The sequence below is a fragment of the Ovis canadensis genome, chromosome 21 (assembly GCF_042477335.2).
Source record: "Ovis canadensis isolate MfBH-ARS-UI-01 breed Bighorn chromosome 21, ARS-UI_OviCan_v2, whole genome shotgun sequence".
Classification (NCBI taxonomy): Eukaryota; Metazoa; Chordata; class Mammalia; order Artiodactyla; family Bovidae; genus Ovis; species Ovis canadensis.
Window position 1 is genome coordinate 38,320,497 of NC_091265.1, and position 17,345 is coordinate 38,337,841.

General features: G+C 40.2%; 1 protein-coding gene across 2 annotated transcripts in view; it reads right to left on the minus strand.

The window, feature by feature from the left end:
• Positions 1-8,356: 8,356 nt before the first annotated feature.
• The window catches only part of ANO5 (anoctamin 5), a 97,108-nt gene continuing 88,119 nt past the window's right edge, over positions 8,357-17,345 (minus strand). The window contains exons 20-22 of one of the 2 annotated variants that reach the window (XM_069565017.1): positions 16,937-17,115; positions 15,257-15,362; positions 8,357-10,465 (exon numbers count right to left, since the gene is read on the minus strand). In XM_069565017.1, coding sequence (XP_069421118.1) covers positions 10,235-10,465; positions 15,257-15,362; positions 16,937-17,115 — 516 coding nt within the window. In that variant the 3' untranslated portion in view covers positions 8,357-10,234. The remainder of the gene's footprint in view (positions 10,466-15,256; positions 15,363-16,936; positions 17,116-17,345) is intronic. The other variant, XR_011251648.1, reaches the window with a different exon arrangement.

A 17,345-nucleotide genomic window follows, 5' to 3' on the forward strand; every position in this document is an offset into this window, starting at 1 on the left:
GGGAAGGAGGCCCCGCCCAAGGAACTCAGGGAAGAACCAGGGGCATCACCAATATGGCAAAAAAAACCAATCCGGGTGCCGCCTCCTCCACAGTCCAGGCATTTCCAGTTCGGGCGGGGCCTGCCCAAGCAGACCGAGAATGGACATAGCAGTACTGGCCCTTTTCCATCAGTGATCTTTACAACTGGAAAACTCAGACCCCTTCATTCTCTGAAAAACCTCAGGGCCTCATTGACCTTTTAGAATCTATCCTTTTCACCCATAACCCCACCTGGGATGACTGTCAACAGTTGTTACAAGGGCTCTTTACTACAGAGGAACGTGAACAAATCTTGTCAGAAGCATAAAAAAAAAAAAAAAAAAGTGCCAGGGGTAGATGGGAGACCCACTATGCAGCCTAACCTGATTGATGAGGGATTTCCCCTGCTGGGACTTCAAGTGCACTAAAGGTAGGGAGCGTCTCCAAGTGTACCACCAGACTCTCATGGCCGGCCTCCGAGCAGCCACCAGGAGGCCAACAAATTTGGCTAAAGTAAATCTGGTTAGACAAGAGCCAAATGAGAGCCCAGCAGCTTTCCTTGAGAGATTAATGGAAGCTTTTAGACAGTTCACCCCCATGGACCCACAAGCCGATGAGTCACATGCAGCTGTCATGCTAGCATTCATGAATCAGGCAGCCCCAGATAGCAGGAAAAAACTACAAAAAATAGAGAGGTTGGGAGAGCAATCCCTGCAAGACCTAGTGAGGGCAACAGAGAGGGTTTTTAATCATAGAGAGACTCCAGAGGACAGGGAGGAACGTGTTAGGCGAGAGGAAAGAAAATTCAGGGCCCGGCACTCCTCCCTGAGTCCTGGATAACTATACATGTGGAAGGGAAACCGGTTGGCTTCATGGTGGACACAAGAGCTCAATACTCGGTCCTTAATCGAAAAGACAGACCGATGTCTAAGAAGACCAGCTGGGTACAAGGGGCCACCGAGATTAAACGATATAGATGGACTGCTAAACGTCAAGTGAACTTGGGGGCCCAGCAGGTGACCCACTCTTTTCTTGTGATACCAAAATGCCCAGCACCCTTGTTGGAAAGAGATTTCCTATTTAAAGTCAATGCCCAAATTCACTTTGACCATGGAGAGATATCAGTTCTAGATGGGACCGGACATCCCATACAAGTTTTGTCTCTGACATTGAGGGACAAATAGAGACTGTATCAGCCAAAGCCGCTCATGGCCATTGACCCCAATGTACAACCTTGGGTCCAAAAATACCCTCTACCCTGGGCAAAAACTGCAGGGGTAAGACTAGCCAAGCAGAGGCCTCCTATCATTGTCAAACTTAAATCGGACGCCACCCCTATCCAAGTAAAACAATACCCTTTGAGCCTAGAAGCCCGGCGAGGAATCGCACCACATATATAACAGCTTCTGGAGGCAAAAATTCTTAAAAGGTGCCAATCTCCATGAAATACTACTTTGTTACCTGTTAAAAGGCCAGGGGGAACGGACTTTAGGCCTGTGCAAGATCTTCGTAAAGTCAACAAATGGGTAAATGATATACATCCAACCGTCCCTAACCCGTACACCGTTTTGAGTGGCCTCCCACCAGACTATGTCTGGTATACTGTCCTGGATTTAAAAGATGCCTTTTTCAGTTTACCCTTGGCCCCCTTGAGCCAAGAGATCTTCACATTCAAATAGATAGAAGAAGGCAGCCAGACCTCAGGACAGCTAACTTGGACTCGACTTCCGCAAGGCTTCAAAAATTCACTAACGCTATTCATTGAGGCTCTGGGTAAAGACCTCCATGAGTACCAGGTTGATCACCCCAACATTGTCCTATTGCAGTATGTTGATGATCTTATGCTAGCCGCAACCACTGAGAAAGCATGCCTAGAAACAACAGGCAACCTCCTTCAAACTTTGGGGACCTTGGGGTACAGGGCTAGTGCAAAGAAGGCCCAAATTGCTAAGCAAAAAGTCATATACCTAGGGTATAAAATAAAACAAGGATGGAGATAGCTGACGCAGGCCATAAAAAAGGCCATATTGCAGATCCCTGAGCTGGCATCTCCTCAACAAGTGAGAAAATTTCTTGGGACTATTGGGTATTGTCGGCTATGGATCTTGGGATTTGCTGAAAATGCCCGGCCACTATATGAAAAAAGTAGAAAAAAATAAAAACTGGACTTAGACTGAGCCAATGAAACGGGCTTTTCAATAACTCAGACAGGCTCTGCTAGAAGCCCCAGCCCTTGCTCTCCCTGACCCGTCCAAGCCCTTCCAATTGTTTGTAGATGAAAAACGGGGAATGGGAAAAGGAGTCTTGATGCAGCAATGGGGGCCTTGGAGGCAACCAGTGGCCTACCTATCCAAACGACTGGACTCAGTGGCTGCGGGGTAGCCACCTTGCCTCCAAATCATTGCTGCTACTGCCCTCCTGGTCCATGATGCTGACAAGCTGACTTATGGACAGCGACTCCTGGTCTACACTCTCCGTGCCATCGAAGGGATTCTGAAGCAGCCACCAAATACATGGATCTCTAACGCCTGTTTGACCCATTATCAGGCTTTGCTGCTGGACACCCCATGGATACACTTTCAGATGCCCTGCTTCCTGAACCCGGCCACTCTCTTACCCAACCCGGAGGAAGACAGCCCTCTCCACGATTGTGGTGAGATACTGGCTGAGACAACAGCAATACGAAAAGACCTAACAGATGTGCCTTTAAATAACAGTGAGCTGATATGGTTTACAGATGGAAGCAGTTTTATAAAAGATGGACAGAAAAAGGCTGGAGCTACAATAGTTGATGACTCTGGAAAGATAGTATGGGCTGAAGCCCTTCCCCCAGGTACCTCTGCCCAAAAAGCAGAACTAATAGCCTTAATACAGGCTCTGGAGAGGGCAAAAGGAAAAGAGTCACTATTATTTATACCGACAGTCAGTATGCATTTGGCACCGTACACATCCAGGGCCCAGTATATAAAGAGCGGGGATTTTTGATAGCCGAGGAAAAAGAAGTTAAAAACCTGCCTGAAATCCTCAGACTCTTAACAGCCATCCAACAGCCTCGAACAATGTCAATAGTACATGTCCCTGGACATCGAAAGGGAAGAGACCTTAAGGCTCAAGGCAACCGAGCCGCTGATATGGCAGCTCATGAGGCAGCTAACAGGGACTGCACAGCCCCTATACTAACTGTGGGGCTGTCACCCCCAGGTATGAGAACCTTGCCCCCAACCCCCAAGTATTCCTCTTCTGATCTCAATTGGATTAAAAAAAATGCCAGCCCTCAGGAGGGCGAAGACGGATGGTATCGGGACCAAGGTGGCAACTTGATACTTCCCACCAACTTGGGTCAACACCTCTGTACGCACCTACATCTGACCACCCATCTAGGAGAAAAAAAGACTCTAACTCTCTTACAGACAGCACGTTTGCGGTTTCCCTGACAACAGGCGACTGTACGAGACATAGTCCAGGCTTGCAAAGCGTGGCAGATGATGAAGCTGGGAAAAGGACAGCATACGGGATTGAGGTACCGGGGAGAGAGGCCAGGGCAACACTGGGAGATAGATTTTACAGAGGTAAGACCAGGCAAGTATGGGTACCGTTATCTGTTAGTTTTGGTGGATACTTTTTCTGGGTGGGTGAAAGCATTCCCTACTAAGAGAGAAACAGCAATGATAGTAGCTAAAAAGATCCTAAAAGAAATAGTACCTAGGTTTGGGCTGCCAGTGACTATTGGCTCTGATAACAGGCCTGCCTTTGTGAGTCAGATTATACAGGGACTGGCCCTAGCTCTGGGGACCAAATGAAAGCTACATTGTAAATACAATCCCCAGAGCTCAGGACAGGTTGAGAGGATAAATCGAACTCTAAAAAAACTTTGGCAAAATTGGCAGTAGAGACTGGCAGGGACTGGGTGACTCCTTCCCTTCACCCTCTTCCATGCGCGTAATACCCCCTACAAGCTGGACTTAACCCCTTTCAAAGTTATGTATGAGAGGCCCCCTCCCATATGCCCTATCTTTAAAAGTAAAAAGCCCCACTATGTGCCCAGGTGGCCAATATTACAAGACTAAATAAGACAAATTAGATTGTGTCTGAGACAAAAAATGGTGGGTTTGTTCACACGTCGGGCTAACTCCATGTTTACATGCATCAGTTTTTTAAGCAAAACAGAGAGTTCTGTATAATAGTGACTGTAATGCCCCAAATCCTGTACCACCCTGAAAAGATAATGTACGACTACTGGGCCCAAAAACAAACACCCGGCTCATTACGTTTATAAAAGAGCATATTAATACAGTTCAACTATTTGTGCTTAGACAGCAATATCAAACTGTACCCCAAAACAAAGAGAAAGATTCCTCTATATGATCTAAAGACAGGGGGGAATGTTACAACCTCACCAGAGCCATGACAGGCTCAGAGAGGTACACTAGGCCAAAAATAATCCCTGAGTCATGCTTCCGGGGCTTCTGGAGATGGTAACTCTGGCCAATAAGAGAGATGGTAACTCTGGCCAATCAGAGGGATAATGACTGGCCAATCAGTAAATACCAGGAAACCCCTGCAGCCAATCAACCCTTGCCAACTCCCTGTCTTTGTTCTAAACTTATAAATACTACTGTAAATCTGGGCTCAAGACTCCACTGCGCTGGATGAGACTGGAGCCCTGGCTCGAGCTGGCAATAAAACCCCTTTATGCTTTTGCATTGCTGTGGACGTCTTATTCTCTCAGTTTTGGGGACTCGGACTCTGGGCATAACACACATAATCTTATCTCTTTTAAATAAGATTTTCCATAGTTATTTTATTTAATTATTTTCTTAATTACACAGGCCTAGGCTTCTGAGGGTGTAAGATTTCAGCCACTTCTCACGCTGCTGGATTAGAACAATTTGACAAATTGGGAAGCCCTGAGTCTATATGCCTTTGCATATTTTTCCTATGATAGATGTTTGGGAGTTATTACATAAAATGCTCTTGGCTAGTGAATGTTACTTTTGTGAAATTCTTACCAGTTTTATATCCCACCCCCCAAAGTAACCCTGAAGATTTTTGAAAGCTCCTCTCCCATGTGACTTGGCAGCAGCATAGACTATATTCCTAGGGATATGGGATAGAAACAAGGGAAATGCATTATCTCACTCAAGTAGCCCAGACAATTCCAATGAAGCTTGTGGATTTCTTTGGGGGAAAGACGGACTTAGAAAAATTTTGTAATATATCTCAACACACTATTTTACTTCTTGTACTTTTCTGTTCATTTTAAACACCTTTCAAAGTAGGAAAGATTAAAAAGGCAAAACAAGAAAAAATTACCACCTTCTCCATTTTTTTCTGAACGATTCTGACTCTTTCTTCAAGGAATGTGCATTGCTAAATGTGACAAACGTGTAATTTTGTGAATTGAACATGTTCCATATAATGCATTTTAATGTTTCTAGACAACCAAAAATGATTTAAAATCCTCTTAGAACACTCAAATTCAGAAAAAAAAATTATTACCAATATTTTACTATAAGAATAAATTGAGTTCGTCAAAATGGAACTTAAAATTAAGTATTATTTTATTCATCATGCCTATTTGAATCTCTTGCTGCTGCTGCTGCTGCTAAGTCGCTTCAGCTCTATCCAACTCTATACGACCCCATAGACAGCAGCCCACCAGGCTCTTCTGTCCCTGGGATTCTCCAGGGAATAATACTGGAGTGGGTTGCCTTTTCCTGTGTGTGACCCTATGGACAGCAGCCCACCAGGCTCCTCTGTCCATGGGATTCTCTGGGCAAGAATACTGGGGTGGGTTGCCATTTCCTTCTCCTCAGTCTCTTGAGATGAATGAAATTTATGTTTATGGGCTTCCCAGGTAGCACTAGTGATAATGAACCCGCCTGTGAATGCAGGTGACATGAAACACGAGTTCAATCCCTGGGTTGGGAAGACCCTCTGGAGGAGGAAATAGCAACCCACTCCAGTATTCTTGCCTGGAGAATCCCATGGACAGAGCAGCCTAGCAGTCCACAGTCCAGGTTGTTTCGAAGAGTCAGACATGACTGAGTAGACGTGACTCAGACATGACTGTCAACTGAGCAGACAACATAAGAGCAAATTTTCCTGTGTACCTCATATCACCCTCTTTTCAAAAAAAAAAAAAAAAGAGATAGAGAGAGAGAGAGAAGAAAGGAAAGCACTTGTTTTCTTGGTTAACACCATGAATCATTCATAGGAAAGGCATACCTAGTCAGTTTTGGGGGAATGGAAGCAGGCATATCATACACACTGAAACCCACTATCCTTTTTAATATTCTGAATTTTCACATAATCCTGGAATAAGTGATGTGATTGAATCATCACACACAAATTAGGGAGGTTAAATATTGTCTAGAAAAAAAATACCATAACAGTTATAGTGATTCATGGGAGCAGGCTGCTCTAAGCCTGGCAAATGGTATATCTCACTGTGCTATTTTCCTTAATGATACTCTTTGATAATATAATAATTTTGGTGGTTTATTCACCCAGTTGTGTCAGACTCTTTTGAGACCCTATTGACTAGCTCACCAGGCTTCTCTATCCATGGGCTTTCTTAGGCAAGAATACTGGAGTGGGTTGTCATTTCCTTCTCCAAGGGGATCATCCCAACCGAGGGACTGAACCTGGGTCTCCTGTATTGCAGATTCTTTACTGACTGAGCTACCAGGGAAACATAATAACTATCACTAACTAAAAACAACTATTAGAGAGGTTCTTTCACAACAACAGATTCAACTTCTGAATCAGTAGTACAAATTCCTTACCCACAACTGGAGTAAATCCACAGAGATCCCAGGGCTACACAGGGCACCTGACACTACAAAGTCACTTTGGAATCAAAAGTTTTATTTTGACACATAAGAGCTTTTAATTTGAAATTTCTTTGACTTTTCACTCACCCTCATTAGATGGCTTAGGAAAGACACACAGCTGCACCACGCACCTCCCAACACCTCTCTCCCCACAGAGGTACACAAGGTTTCATAAGGAAAGAGCTCTTCATAAAGAAAGAACTCTAGCTCCTTCTTCCTCTTAGCCTCCTGTTTATCTTCTTTCCTTTTTCTTTTCCTTGATAATTTGCTTGATGGCTTAGTTAAAAGAAAACTGTTAAAGTCAAGGGATCATAATATAGCAAAAATAAGAGAGCATTCCATTTCTTAAGTCCTCACCCCCTTTTTGATGGATTCTTGTAAAAGTAATGTTTTGAAGTGGATTCTGCTTCTTTTGTGCAAAGGAAAACTGATGAAGGCAAGGATTTGAGATGACATTTGAAGAGTTGTTTTTTAAAAAAATTTTTTTTTAATTTTGTACTGTTATTTTGAATAAAATCTCAAATGGTTTCTGGAACATTTATTAAAAAAAAAATAAAACAGCTATGGGTTTGAGTGAATGATAAAAACATCTGCCACGCTGATAAATATCAACCTGCATTTGGTAGTTAGATGCTCAATTCAGCCCTCTCACAATAACTAATGGGTCCTCTGTGGCAAACTGAGAGGAAACCCGAGTTCCTCACCTCAGCTCAAGATGAGGACTGACTACCATTTTGCACCTTAAGTGGAACCCCTAGAGCTCCATGGCAACTCGAGAGGAAAGCTGAGTTTCCCTCCGCAACTGGAGAAGAACCCCGAGTTCCCCGCCTCCACTCTAGATGAGGCCCAATTCCCCTGCAGCGACATGAGCTGAATCCCGAGTTTCCTGTCACAACTCGAGAGGAATCCTGAGTTCCCCATCACAACTCAAGAGGAACCCCTAATTTCCTGCCACATCTTGAGAAGAACCCCGACTTCCCTGCTGCAACTCGAGAGGAATCCTGAGTTTTCCCTTGCAGCTCGAGGAGGACCAACTCCCTGCTGCAACACAAGAGGAACCTTGATGCCTCCCTCACAACTCAAGAGGAGAACGGACTCCCCTATTGCAACTCGAGACAGATAAAACAAATCTATCTGAACCGATTTGGCATCAGATTTTGTTTATTTTTTGGCTTTGGATTTTGTTTATTTTTTAGGAAAGTGACCAATACTTGTATTTCCTTTTAAAATGTGAGAAATTTCTCGGTAGAAAACTGAAAGGTGAGTACAAAACATTTTAAAAGGAAAATATCAACCTCATAGGAACTATTTACTTACCTTAAAAACTACTTACTCCCTTGCTAGTTTCTCTGTACATCCTAGAAACTCAACACTTGAGTTGGTTTCAGATTGCAGTGTTACAGATAACCTTATGAATTAAATTTGTCTTTATTTATCTTACAACCTAGCTCTGCAAACACTCTTCAGCTATAATAATTAAAGCTTATATACAAGAAGCCAATTTCCATGCTCTTCCTTATTTTTATTAGCACCCAGGAAGGAAGCAATATGAGCTGTACAAAATGTTCAACACTGCAATAACAGAGTTTGATTTGACAGAGATACTGCATCTGTGGCTAATTTCATAGTATCACTAACTGGTTCTCTCAAGCAGGAAAATACATGTCTTCCACAAGTGAAATCATTCTTCAATAATGAGAACATTTAAAATTATGCAAAAATACTCATAAAATCTACCTACTGGATGACCAATTACTGCCCATATTGGGGTAACCATCTCATGGTTTTATAAAATTCATAATCTTCAGTTCTGAATGCTTAATACTGATCATTAGTTAATATTACCTTCCATATACTTAATATTGGATATTTTATAAAAACTATTAGAATCAAATAATGAAATGCTACTTTGAACAAAATCTTAAATGGTTTCTTGTTTTGTGTGCAATTACAGAACACTATTCTTTTGAAACTGAAGTGTAATTTGAAACTAGAGATTCAAATGTTGTATAATTAAACATCTCTCTATAGTGTTTAAAATACATAGTAAGTATTTTTAAGAGAAAGAAGAACAAGAACTGGAGTACCTGTGCCATAGGCCAAAGCATTAGAGAAGTAATTCAAGGAACATACTTTTTTTTTCACTTAGCTGTCAAATCCATCACTGCATTCTTACTTGGTTGATCCACATTTGGTGTTAACTCTGTGATTGATGTTAAACTAACAATTTCTCTGAAAGAAGCTCACATCTGAGATGTTACATCATCAAATCAACAGTACAACCACATTTTGTGGGTCAAAGGCACTGAACATTGTACAGCAGTGCATCAATAGAAAAAGTTGTAAACCCATTAAAAGACTTGAGACTGCTTTAAACAATGAGATAAAATTTCATAAATGACTTGTACCTAACTTACAGGAATAGTTAATGCTCAGATTTGCTTCATGATGTACAATAGGCATTGTGGAAGAAAAACGGTTTTTAAAAATATTTCAGCAATTTTTTAGACTGAAGTCAGTAAGTTAATCAATATACACTGTCTTGCATTCTTAAACTACTAAGAAGACATAATCACTTCACTGTATCTTTCATTTACTTAAAGATCTGAAACAATCTAACACCTTCTTCATGCTGTTTCCCAGATAAGACAATTCAGTCTTAAAACCACTTCTACCAAAGTGTTATATTTAAAAAACTGAGTTATTAGTCCTTGGCTGAAATCCAAATGTTCAGTCTCTTGAAAAATCAATTTTGTGTTCACCTGGAAAGACTATCTGGAATTTTGATGGAAGTTTACTTTATTCAGGATGATTTCAGAACAAAGCTCTGCCATGATATCTATCCAGTATTTTTAATATGTAAGTTTTCCTATCTTATCTGATTTTTGTTTTTCATCTGCATAGTCTAAAATGGCAGGAGATATGGCTCAGTAGACCCCTTCACTTCTATTCTTTTTGTGCCAATGCTTTCTCTGATAGGGTAGAGATATAACACAACCCAAAAGAAGACCATGAAAATGTGCACCTTCACTGGAAGGTGATAGGAGAGCCTACGTCCAGTGTTTAATTCCAAACTGCAACATCCCATGATTTTCCAATATTCTGATTTCACACATACATTTAACAATCATTTCTAGAATCCCAGAAACAATATCTAGGGAGGGTCCAGCCAGTGAAGCAGACAGGTGTTCTTCCAACCTCCATGAAGCTGTACAAAGGCCTCCATAAAAGTGTACAAAAACTCTGAGTTAAAAAAAAAAAAAAAAAGAAGAAGAAGAAGAAGAAAAGGGTAAAAGACACATGGCTTCTGGCTTCTGGCTCCAAATCCAGATAAACTGTGAAGCCAGATAGGCAACCAACCACTTGCTCATTGTGTTAATTAGGTTGTTGATTCAGCCAGATTTGCTTTGTTTTCCTGGATAGCTAAATGCTTGGTAAAATCAGTAGAAGAAGCAGAATTCAACTTCAAGTTCTCTTTTAGTTTGTTAAGTTCAAAGTCATGGAGAATCTTGATGGTCATTAACTTTTCTCGCTTGACTCTTTCCAGAACGTCTTTTGGAACATCAGGGATCATCCAGGCCAAGAAAAATTTAATTAAAAACACAACATGCTAGAGGAAACATAAAAGAAAATCAGAGACACTGTTTAGCTATCAAATGTTCAGCAAAATGTCCTTACAAATCATTTCATTCATTCAATAAACTGTGCTTGACACAGTAGATAGAAGGGAAAGCAATAAGATTTAGTCTTTGGTCTTAGAACTTTCCTATAAATCCAACATTAAGCAAATAAATAAATATATACTGCTACTGCTGCTGCTGCTGCTAAGTCGCTTCAGTCGTGTCCGACTCTGTGTGACCCCACAGACGGCAGCCCACCAGGCTCCACCATCCCTGGGATTCTCCAGGCAAGAACACTGGAGTGGGTTGCCATTTCCTTCTCCGATGCATGAAAGTGAAAAGTGAAAGTGAAGTCGCTCAGTTGTGCCCGACTCTTAGCGACCCCATGGACCGCAGCCCACCAGGCTCCTCCGTGCATGGGACTTTCCAGGCAAGAGTACTGGAATGGGTTGCCATTGCCTTCTCTGAAATATATACTAAAATATGTAATTACAGAGATTCCAGTTGAACTTGGTTATTGAATATACTCTTCATCTATGCTTCCTCCTGAAAACCTAATCAAATATTTGTAAAAGAAATTAATAAATTTTATTGTTCACAAAGAAACAAAAAAAAAAAAAAGGAGGAAACAGTGAAAACAGACTGGAGAGTGAAGAAAGCTGGCACTTAAATTTGCAATTGATGATACCGTGATGGTAGAAACCAAGACAAAAGCCAATTTTGTCTTGAATCATCAAAAAAGTTCAGGAAAGATGGTGCTAAGGACTGTGAATTCATAGTGTGGGTGGAGTTAAAAATAAGAGGATTATTTAAAAATCTGTATAAGGGGCAGATGAATTTTCAGAACCTCTCTCTCATCCACATTTGGGTATTACTTCTCCTCAACCCCCGCCTGGCAACAACTGAGTGCTTTATTTTCTGCAGAAATTAAAACAGAAAGCTGTGCACTCAGAGGCAGCAGAGATGGCAGAAGATGAAGATGTGGCATCATACTGAAAATAGGACAACTCAGTGAAGTTCATCATTCTAAATCACGAGATCTCTAATTCCTCCGTCCCTTCTTGGCTCTCAACACAGCCACGAAATAACTCAACAAGCAGGAGGTTGAATGATTTTTTTTTCCTCTAGAAAATATACCTAATTAGAGAAATTAGAATTATAGATATCAAAATTTTGTAGGTCTCAAATGAAAAGGCCCCTTTTTCAGCCTATAGTGAAACCAACCCCAAATGATCTTCCTCTTGTATGCACACAAAGCTCATGATCAGGTATCATTGTTTCACTCTTAAATACGAGCAGATTGCCAAGAACAACCAAATACATAAGGAAGACTCTAACATGGAAGAGTAGGATGGAAATGGACGAATAGGATCTGTTGTCCATTTAGGATATCTAAGAGGATATAGAGAGAATCATGGGAATGAGAGAACAGTAGCATAACAAGACAAGGACACAAACTGGACTATTTATAAGAGAGAAAATAAATGATAATTAGAATTTCAAAACAGTTGTTAACATCTGAATAAGAAAAGTCTCAGAAACATAGGACAGAGAAAAGAAGGAAATTATCAAAGAAATAATACAAGCAAATTGTCTCAACTTAAAGGATAATAACATTTGCAGATCCAAGGAGTTTAGTGAGTGTCCAAAACAATGAATATGACAATATCACATGATTTTCTGGTGAAGTTTCATGAAAGAAGCTCTAGTGAGAGAATCCTCAAAGTTTACTGATATATAAACAGATCATAAACAAAGACTGGAAAATTAGAATGGTATTGTATCTTTATAGCAACACTGGAAGCTGATGGAAAATAGAGCAATGTCTTAAAATTTCAGGAATATTTAAATAAAGTTGATTCAAAATTTTTAGGGAAAATGACTTCTACTCTTGAATACTATACCAATTAACCATCTACGAGAATAAGAAAATTTAATATTCAAGTTCTCAAAAATTGCCCATTTTCCTCAGAAAATTAATAAAAGACGTGCTTCATCTAAATAAACTAGTAATCTGAGAATGGGGAAAACATAGATTGAAGAAAATACTGTATTTAATACAAGAGAAGTTAAACTCCCAGAATGATGGTGAGTCAGAACCTGTAATGAAAATCATAAATAAACAAAAATAAAAATTCAAAAGAATTCATTTTGTAATTTACCAGGCTGAAAGGTGATCTAAAACACTGATGGAAAATGTGGGAATGAAGGTGACAGATTCGCAGAGAACTGAGAGGGGTAGAGATTTAAATTATATACATAACCTCAATAAAAATAAAATTAAACAAAAACTGACTGGAATTTGCGTTTTCTTGCCTTAGACTTATCTAGCTTATTATTGGCCTTTACTAATGCTCAAAATCCTTCAAGCTAGGCTTCAGCAGTATGTGAACTGAGAACACCTGGAGCCAAAGAGCCTGGAGTGTGAAAGCAAGCAGGACTTAGGAAGCATCACTATGAACAAAGCTAGTGAAGGTGATGGAATTCTAGCTGAGCTATTTCAAACCCTAAAAGATGATGCTGTTAAAGTGCTGCACTCAATATGCCAGCAAATTTGGAAAACTCAGCAGTGGCCACGAGACTGGAAAAGGTCAGTTTTCACTCCAATTCCAAAGAAGGGCAATGCCAAAGACGGATCAAACTACCACACAACTGCACTCATTTTACACGTTAGTAAGGTAATACACAAAATCCTTTAGGCTAGGCTTCAACAAGATGTTAACCAAGAACTTCCAGATGTTCAAGCTGGATTTAGAAAAGGCAGGGGAACCAAGATCAAATTGCCAACATCCATATGCAAGAGAATTCCAGAAACACATCTACTTCTGTTTCATTGACTATGTTAAAGCCTTTGACTGTGTGGATCACAACGAACTGTGAACAATTCTTAAAGAGATGGGAATAGCAGACCACCTTACCTGCCTCTTGAGAAACCTGTATGCGGGTCAAATAGCAACCGTTAGGACCAGACATGGGACAATGGACTGGTTCAAAATTGGAAAAGGAATATATCAAGGCTGTATATATATTGTCACCCTTCTTATTTAATTTCTATGCAGGGTATATCATGGAAAATGCTAGGCTGGATGACTCACAAGCTGGAATCAAGAGCCAGGAGGTATATCAAAAACCTTAGATATGCAGATGACACCACCCTAATGACAGAAAGCAAGGAGGAACTAAAGAACCTCTTGATTAAGGTGCAAGAGGAGAGTGAAAAAGCTGGCTTAAAACTCAACATTCAAAATACACTAAGATAATGGCATCCAGTCCTATTACTTCATGGCAAATAGATGGGGGGGTGGGGGTGGGGAACAGTGGAAACAGTGACAGACTGGGCTTCAAAAACTGAGGACGTTGATTCCAGCAAGGAAATTAAAAGACACTTGCTCCTTGGAAGAAAAGTTGTGACAAACCTAGACAGCATATTAAAAAGAAGAGATATCACTTTGCCAACAAAAGTCCCATTAGTCAAAGCTATGATAATTCCAGTAGTCATGTACTGATATGAGAGTTGAACCATTAAGAAGGCTGAGCATCATAGAATGATGCCTTTGAATTGTGGTGTTGGGAGAAGACTCTTGAGAGTCCATTGGAGTGCAAGGAGATCAAACCAGTCAATCCTAAAGGAAATCACTCCTGAATATTAACTGGAAGGACTGCTACTGAAACTGAAGCTCCAATACTTTCACTACCTAATGTGAAGAGCTGACTCATTTGAAAAGAACCTAATGCTGGGAAAAACTGAAGGCAGGAGGAGAAGGGGCAACAGAGGAAGAAATGGTTGCCTGGCATCACCAACATGATAGACATGTGTTTGAGCAAACTCTGGAAGATAGTGAAAGACAGAGAAGCCTGTTGTGCTATCATCCATGGGGATGGCAAAGAGTCCCAAAGAGTCAGACGCAACTTAGCAACGGAACACCGCCAACAACAATCAAGTGAATAAGTGCCTTATATTTCTTAGTTGTTTAGTCGCTAAGTCGTGTCCGACTCTTTTGTGACTGCATGGGCTGCAGCCTGCCAGACTCTTCACGCCACGGTTGCCACTACTTCTACTCGATGGGTTGTTACTTACTTCTTCCGAGGATCTTCCTCAGGAGAGGATCGACGCAGGATCGAACCTGCCTCTTCTGCATCTGCAGGCAGGTTTTTTACCACTGAGCCACCATGGAAGCCCTACGTTTATCTATCTCTCCCTTATAGGTCTTCATGTCTCATGATTTGTGGCCCTCGATTTAAACCTTGGTCAAACACCCTCTCTGTATTGGTTCTCTTGTCTTATATCCATAATTATACTAGCTATTCTACAAGGAAGGAAGTGTAATATAGTGGGAAGAGTGGAGGTTTGGCAGTGAGACATCTGGCATTGAAACTCAGCTTTAATATTAGCTGATTATCTTTAAACCAACTACTTAATTTTGCTGACTGTCAGATTTATTTGTCAAGGCTGAATAATAAGGCTGAACGTAGAAAGTTATTATTATAGCTTCTGAAACTGGTACATAATAGATGTTCAGTAAAATTGGTGGGTCCTCTGACCTCAGGGGAAGAGGTCTTAATTTTTCTTTTTTGTGACCTTGGTATCTTCAACAATAGCCAGGAATAACAGGCAATTGCTGTACTTAAACTATTCCTAACTTATTTTTTATGACATCAAATACTTCCTTCAAAACACTCTAGTAAGATAATGCTAATTTTCTGCTCAACAGATACTCTTAGAAATATGTGCCTGAAGGGTGAGAAGAGACTTACTGGCCCGAAAGTTAAGAAGGGCTTACCTCCATGATTATGATGAAGGTCATCTTGGCAGCAAGGACGTGCCAGTACTGAATATTATTAGCATACTTGTCCTCACTGTCAGGAGGATTTCTGTAATCTCTGTATCTGAAAAAAATGGAAGTCAATGCAAAAAATAAGCTACAACTTCAAACAAAGAGACCTAGCATAAATTCATATTGTTTCGTTGAAGAGACCCTTTTAGTTGACTACAAAAGTCAAGTCAAAGGAAAATAACTGCTATTACCAAACATTTATCTTTCCTCTACAGATAACAATCATAGCCATATGCTACTAATGTATAGTATAGATGGAGCAGGAGACACAAGTGAAACTTCTCTCTTGCCATGAAGACACGTTTCTCAGGGGTTAGCTAAATTTGCTCTTTTCATCCCATTCCCTTTCTTCCTATTCCTTAACAACTGAGTTCTACCATCACTCCACTGACACCAACTGAAGAATAGAACTTGACACTGTGGACCATTCTCATTTTCTTGAAACTCTGTTTTCTTTTGGTTTATATGACGTTGCACTGTTTTTGTGTTACTTATTATCTTTCTGGGGTTTCCCTGGTGTTCAATTTGTGAGTTCATTTTTTTTTCCTATAACGTGTCTAGATATTAATGTTCTTCAGAGATTCAGTCCAGCTAGGAAGTGATGGCATCAAGAAATTTGACACTTGTTATGATTCTTCTCTATATAAATACAGAATAGGACTTCCCTAGTGGACCAGTGGTGGGAGTCTGCCTCATCAATGGGAACACAGATTCAAATCTTGGTGTGGGAGGATACCATGTGCCCCATGGAGGCTAAGCCTGTGTGCCAGAACTAGTGAGCTAGCGCGCCTAGAGTCCATGCTCTGCAACAAGAGAAGCCACTGCAATGAGAAGCCCACCATAACTAGAGACCAAGCCCCACTTGCTGTAACTGGAGAAAGCCCGCGGGCAGCCAAAAATAAATTAAAAATATGGAATATAAAAATGTTTTTGTCTACCTGTGTTGCAGGTAGACAATAACCGATATTGCTGTTTTTATTGGAATCCCAAATGAAGCAGTTGGGTTAAGGTTTAAGTTTAAAAGCTTTGATGTACCATATATACGTGTGTGTGTATGTGTGTATACATACATATATATATACATATATACACACACATACATACGTATAAATGATCTTTAAATCCTAAAGTAAAAAGATCCGCACAGTTCATGAGACACAGAGTGTGAAAAGAGCAGGTTTACAAATCCAATTTCACACTCCCTGCATCGAAGAAACCTTTCAAATGGGATGGCTAATGAACCAGCTATATTGTTCTTTCTCTCTTCCTCTCTCTCTGAGGACACATAGTTAAATTCAAGTAGGTTGAATGCACATATACTATGACCATGCTGTGTGATCTATAGACATTAAAGCCTGAATCAAGGGGAAATTTGTTACAGAAAATTTTTCCAATAAATTTAGAAAATAAGAAACAATTCAAAAGTGACATTATCTTTACCAATAGTATTCTCTTACTTTTGAGTATTCTACTTTTTTCAAATCAGAACCATACAATGTGTGAATTTTAGAACAGATGTACTTTATCCAAGATTTTTACTGCCCCAAATAAATTTTTGTTAAGACATGAAGACAACAGAGAACTTAAGAAATACATTTAAAAAGCAAAATGAAAACAAGAGAAAACCTGCAAGTGTTGTAGTCTCGTTTTTCCGAAGGTACAGTGTGGTTTGGAAAATCGGCTATGAGGAATACTGACAGGCTGTTATTGATATACCCTTTCATAGGCCAAGTTTCATTTACTGAGTAGGCATAGTAGTAAACTAAACGGGGAACCATGTCCGATGTAAATGCAACAATAACAGCCTAAAGGACAAAGCAAGAGGAAAATTATGAGCTAATAATGCAGTTTTATGAAAGTCTGATTTGTATATCGTTCAGATCTTTGTGCCTTAAGGATGCAAAATTACTAGTATGCTATTACTAATCATGTTAACACATGAGTCTTTGACCTAAAACGTAAAATAGTTCATTTATGCTGCACGATCAGTGTTACAAGATTTCACAGCTAGAAAGAGTTACATTGAAAATTTAAC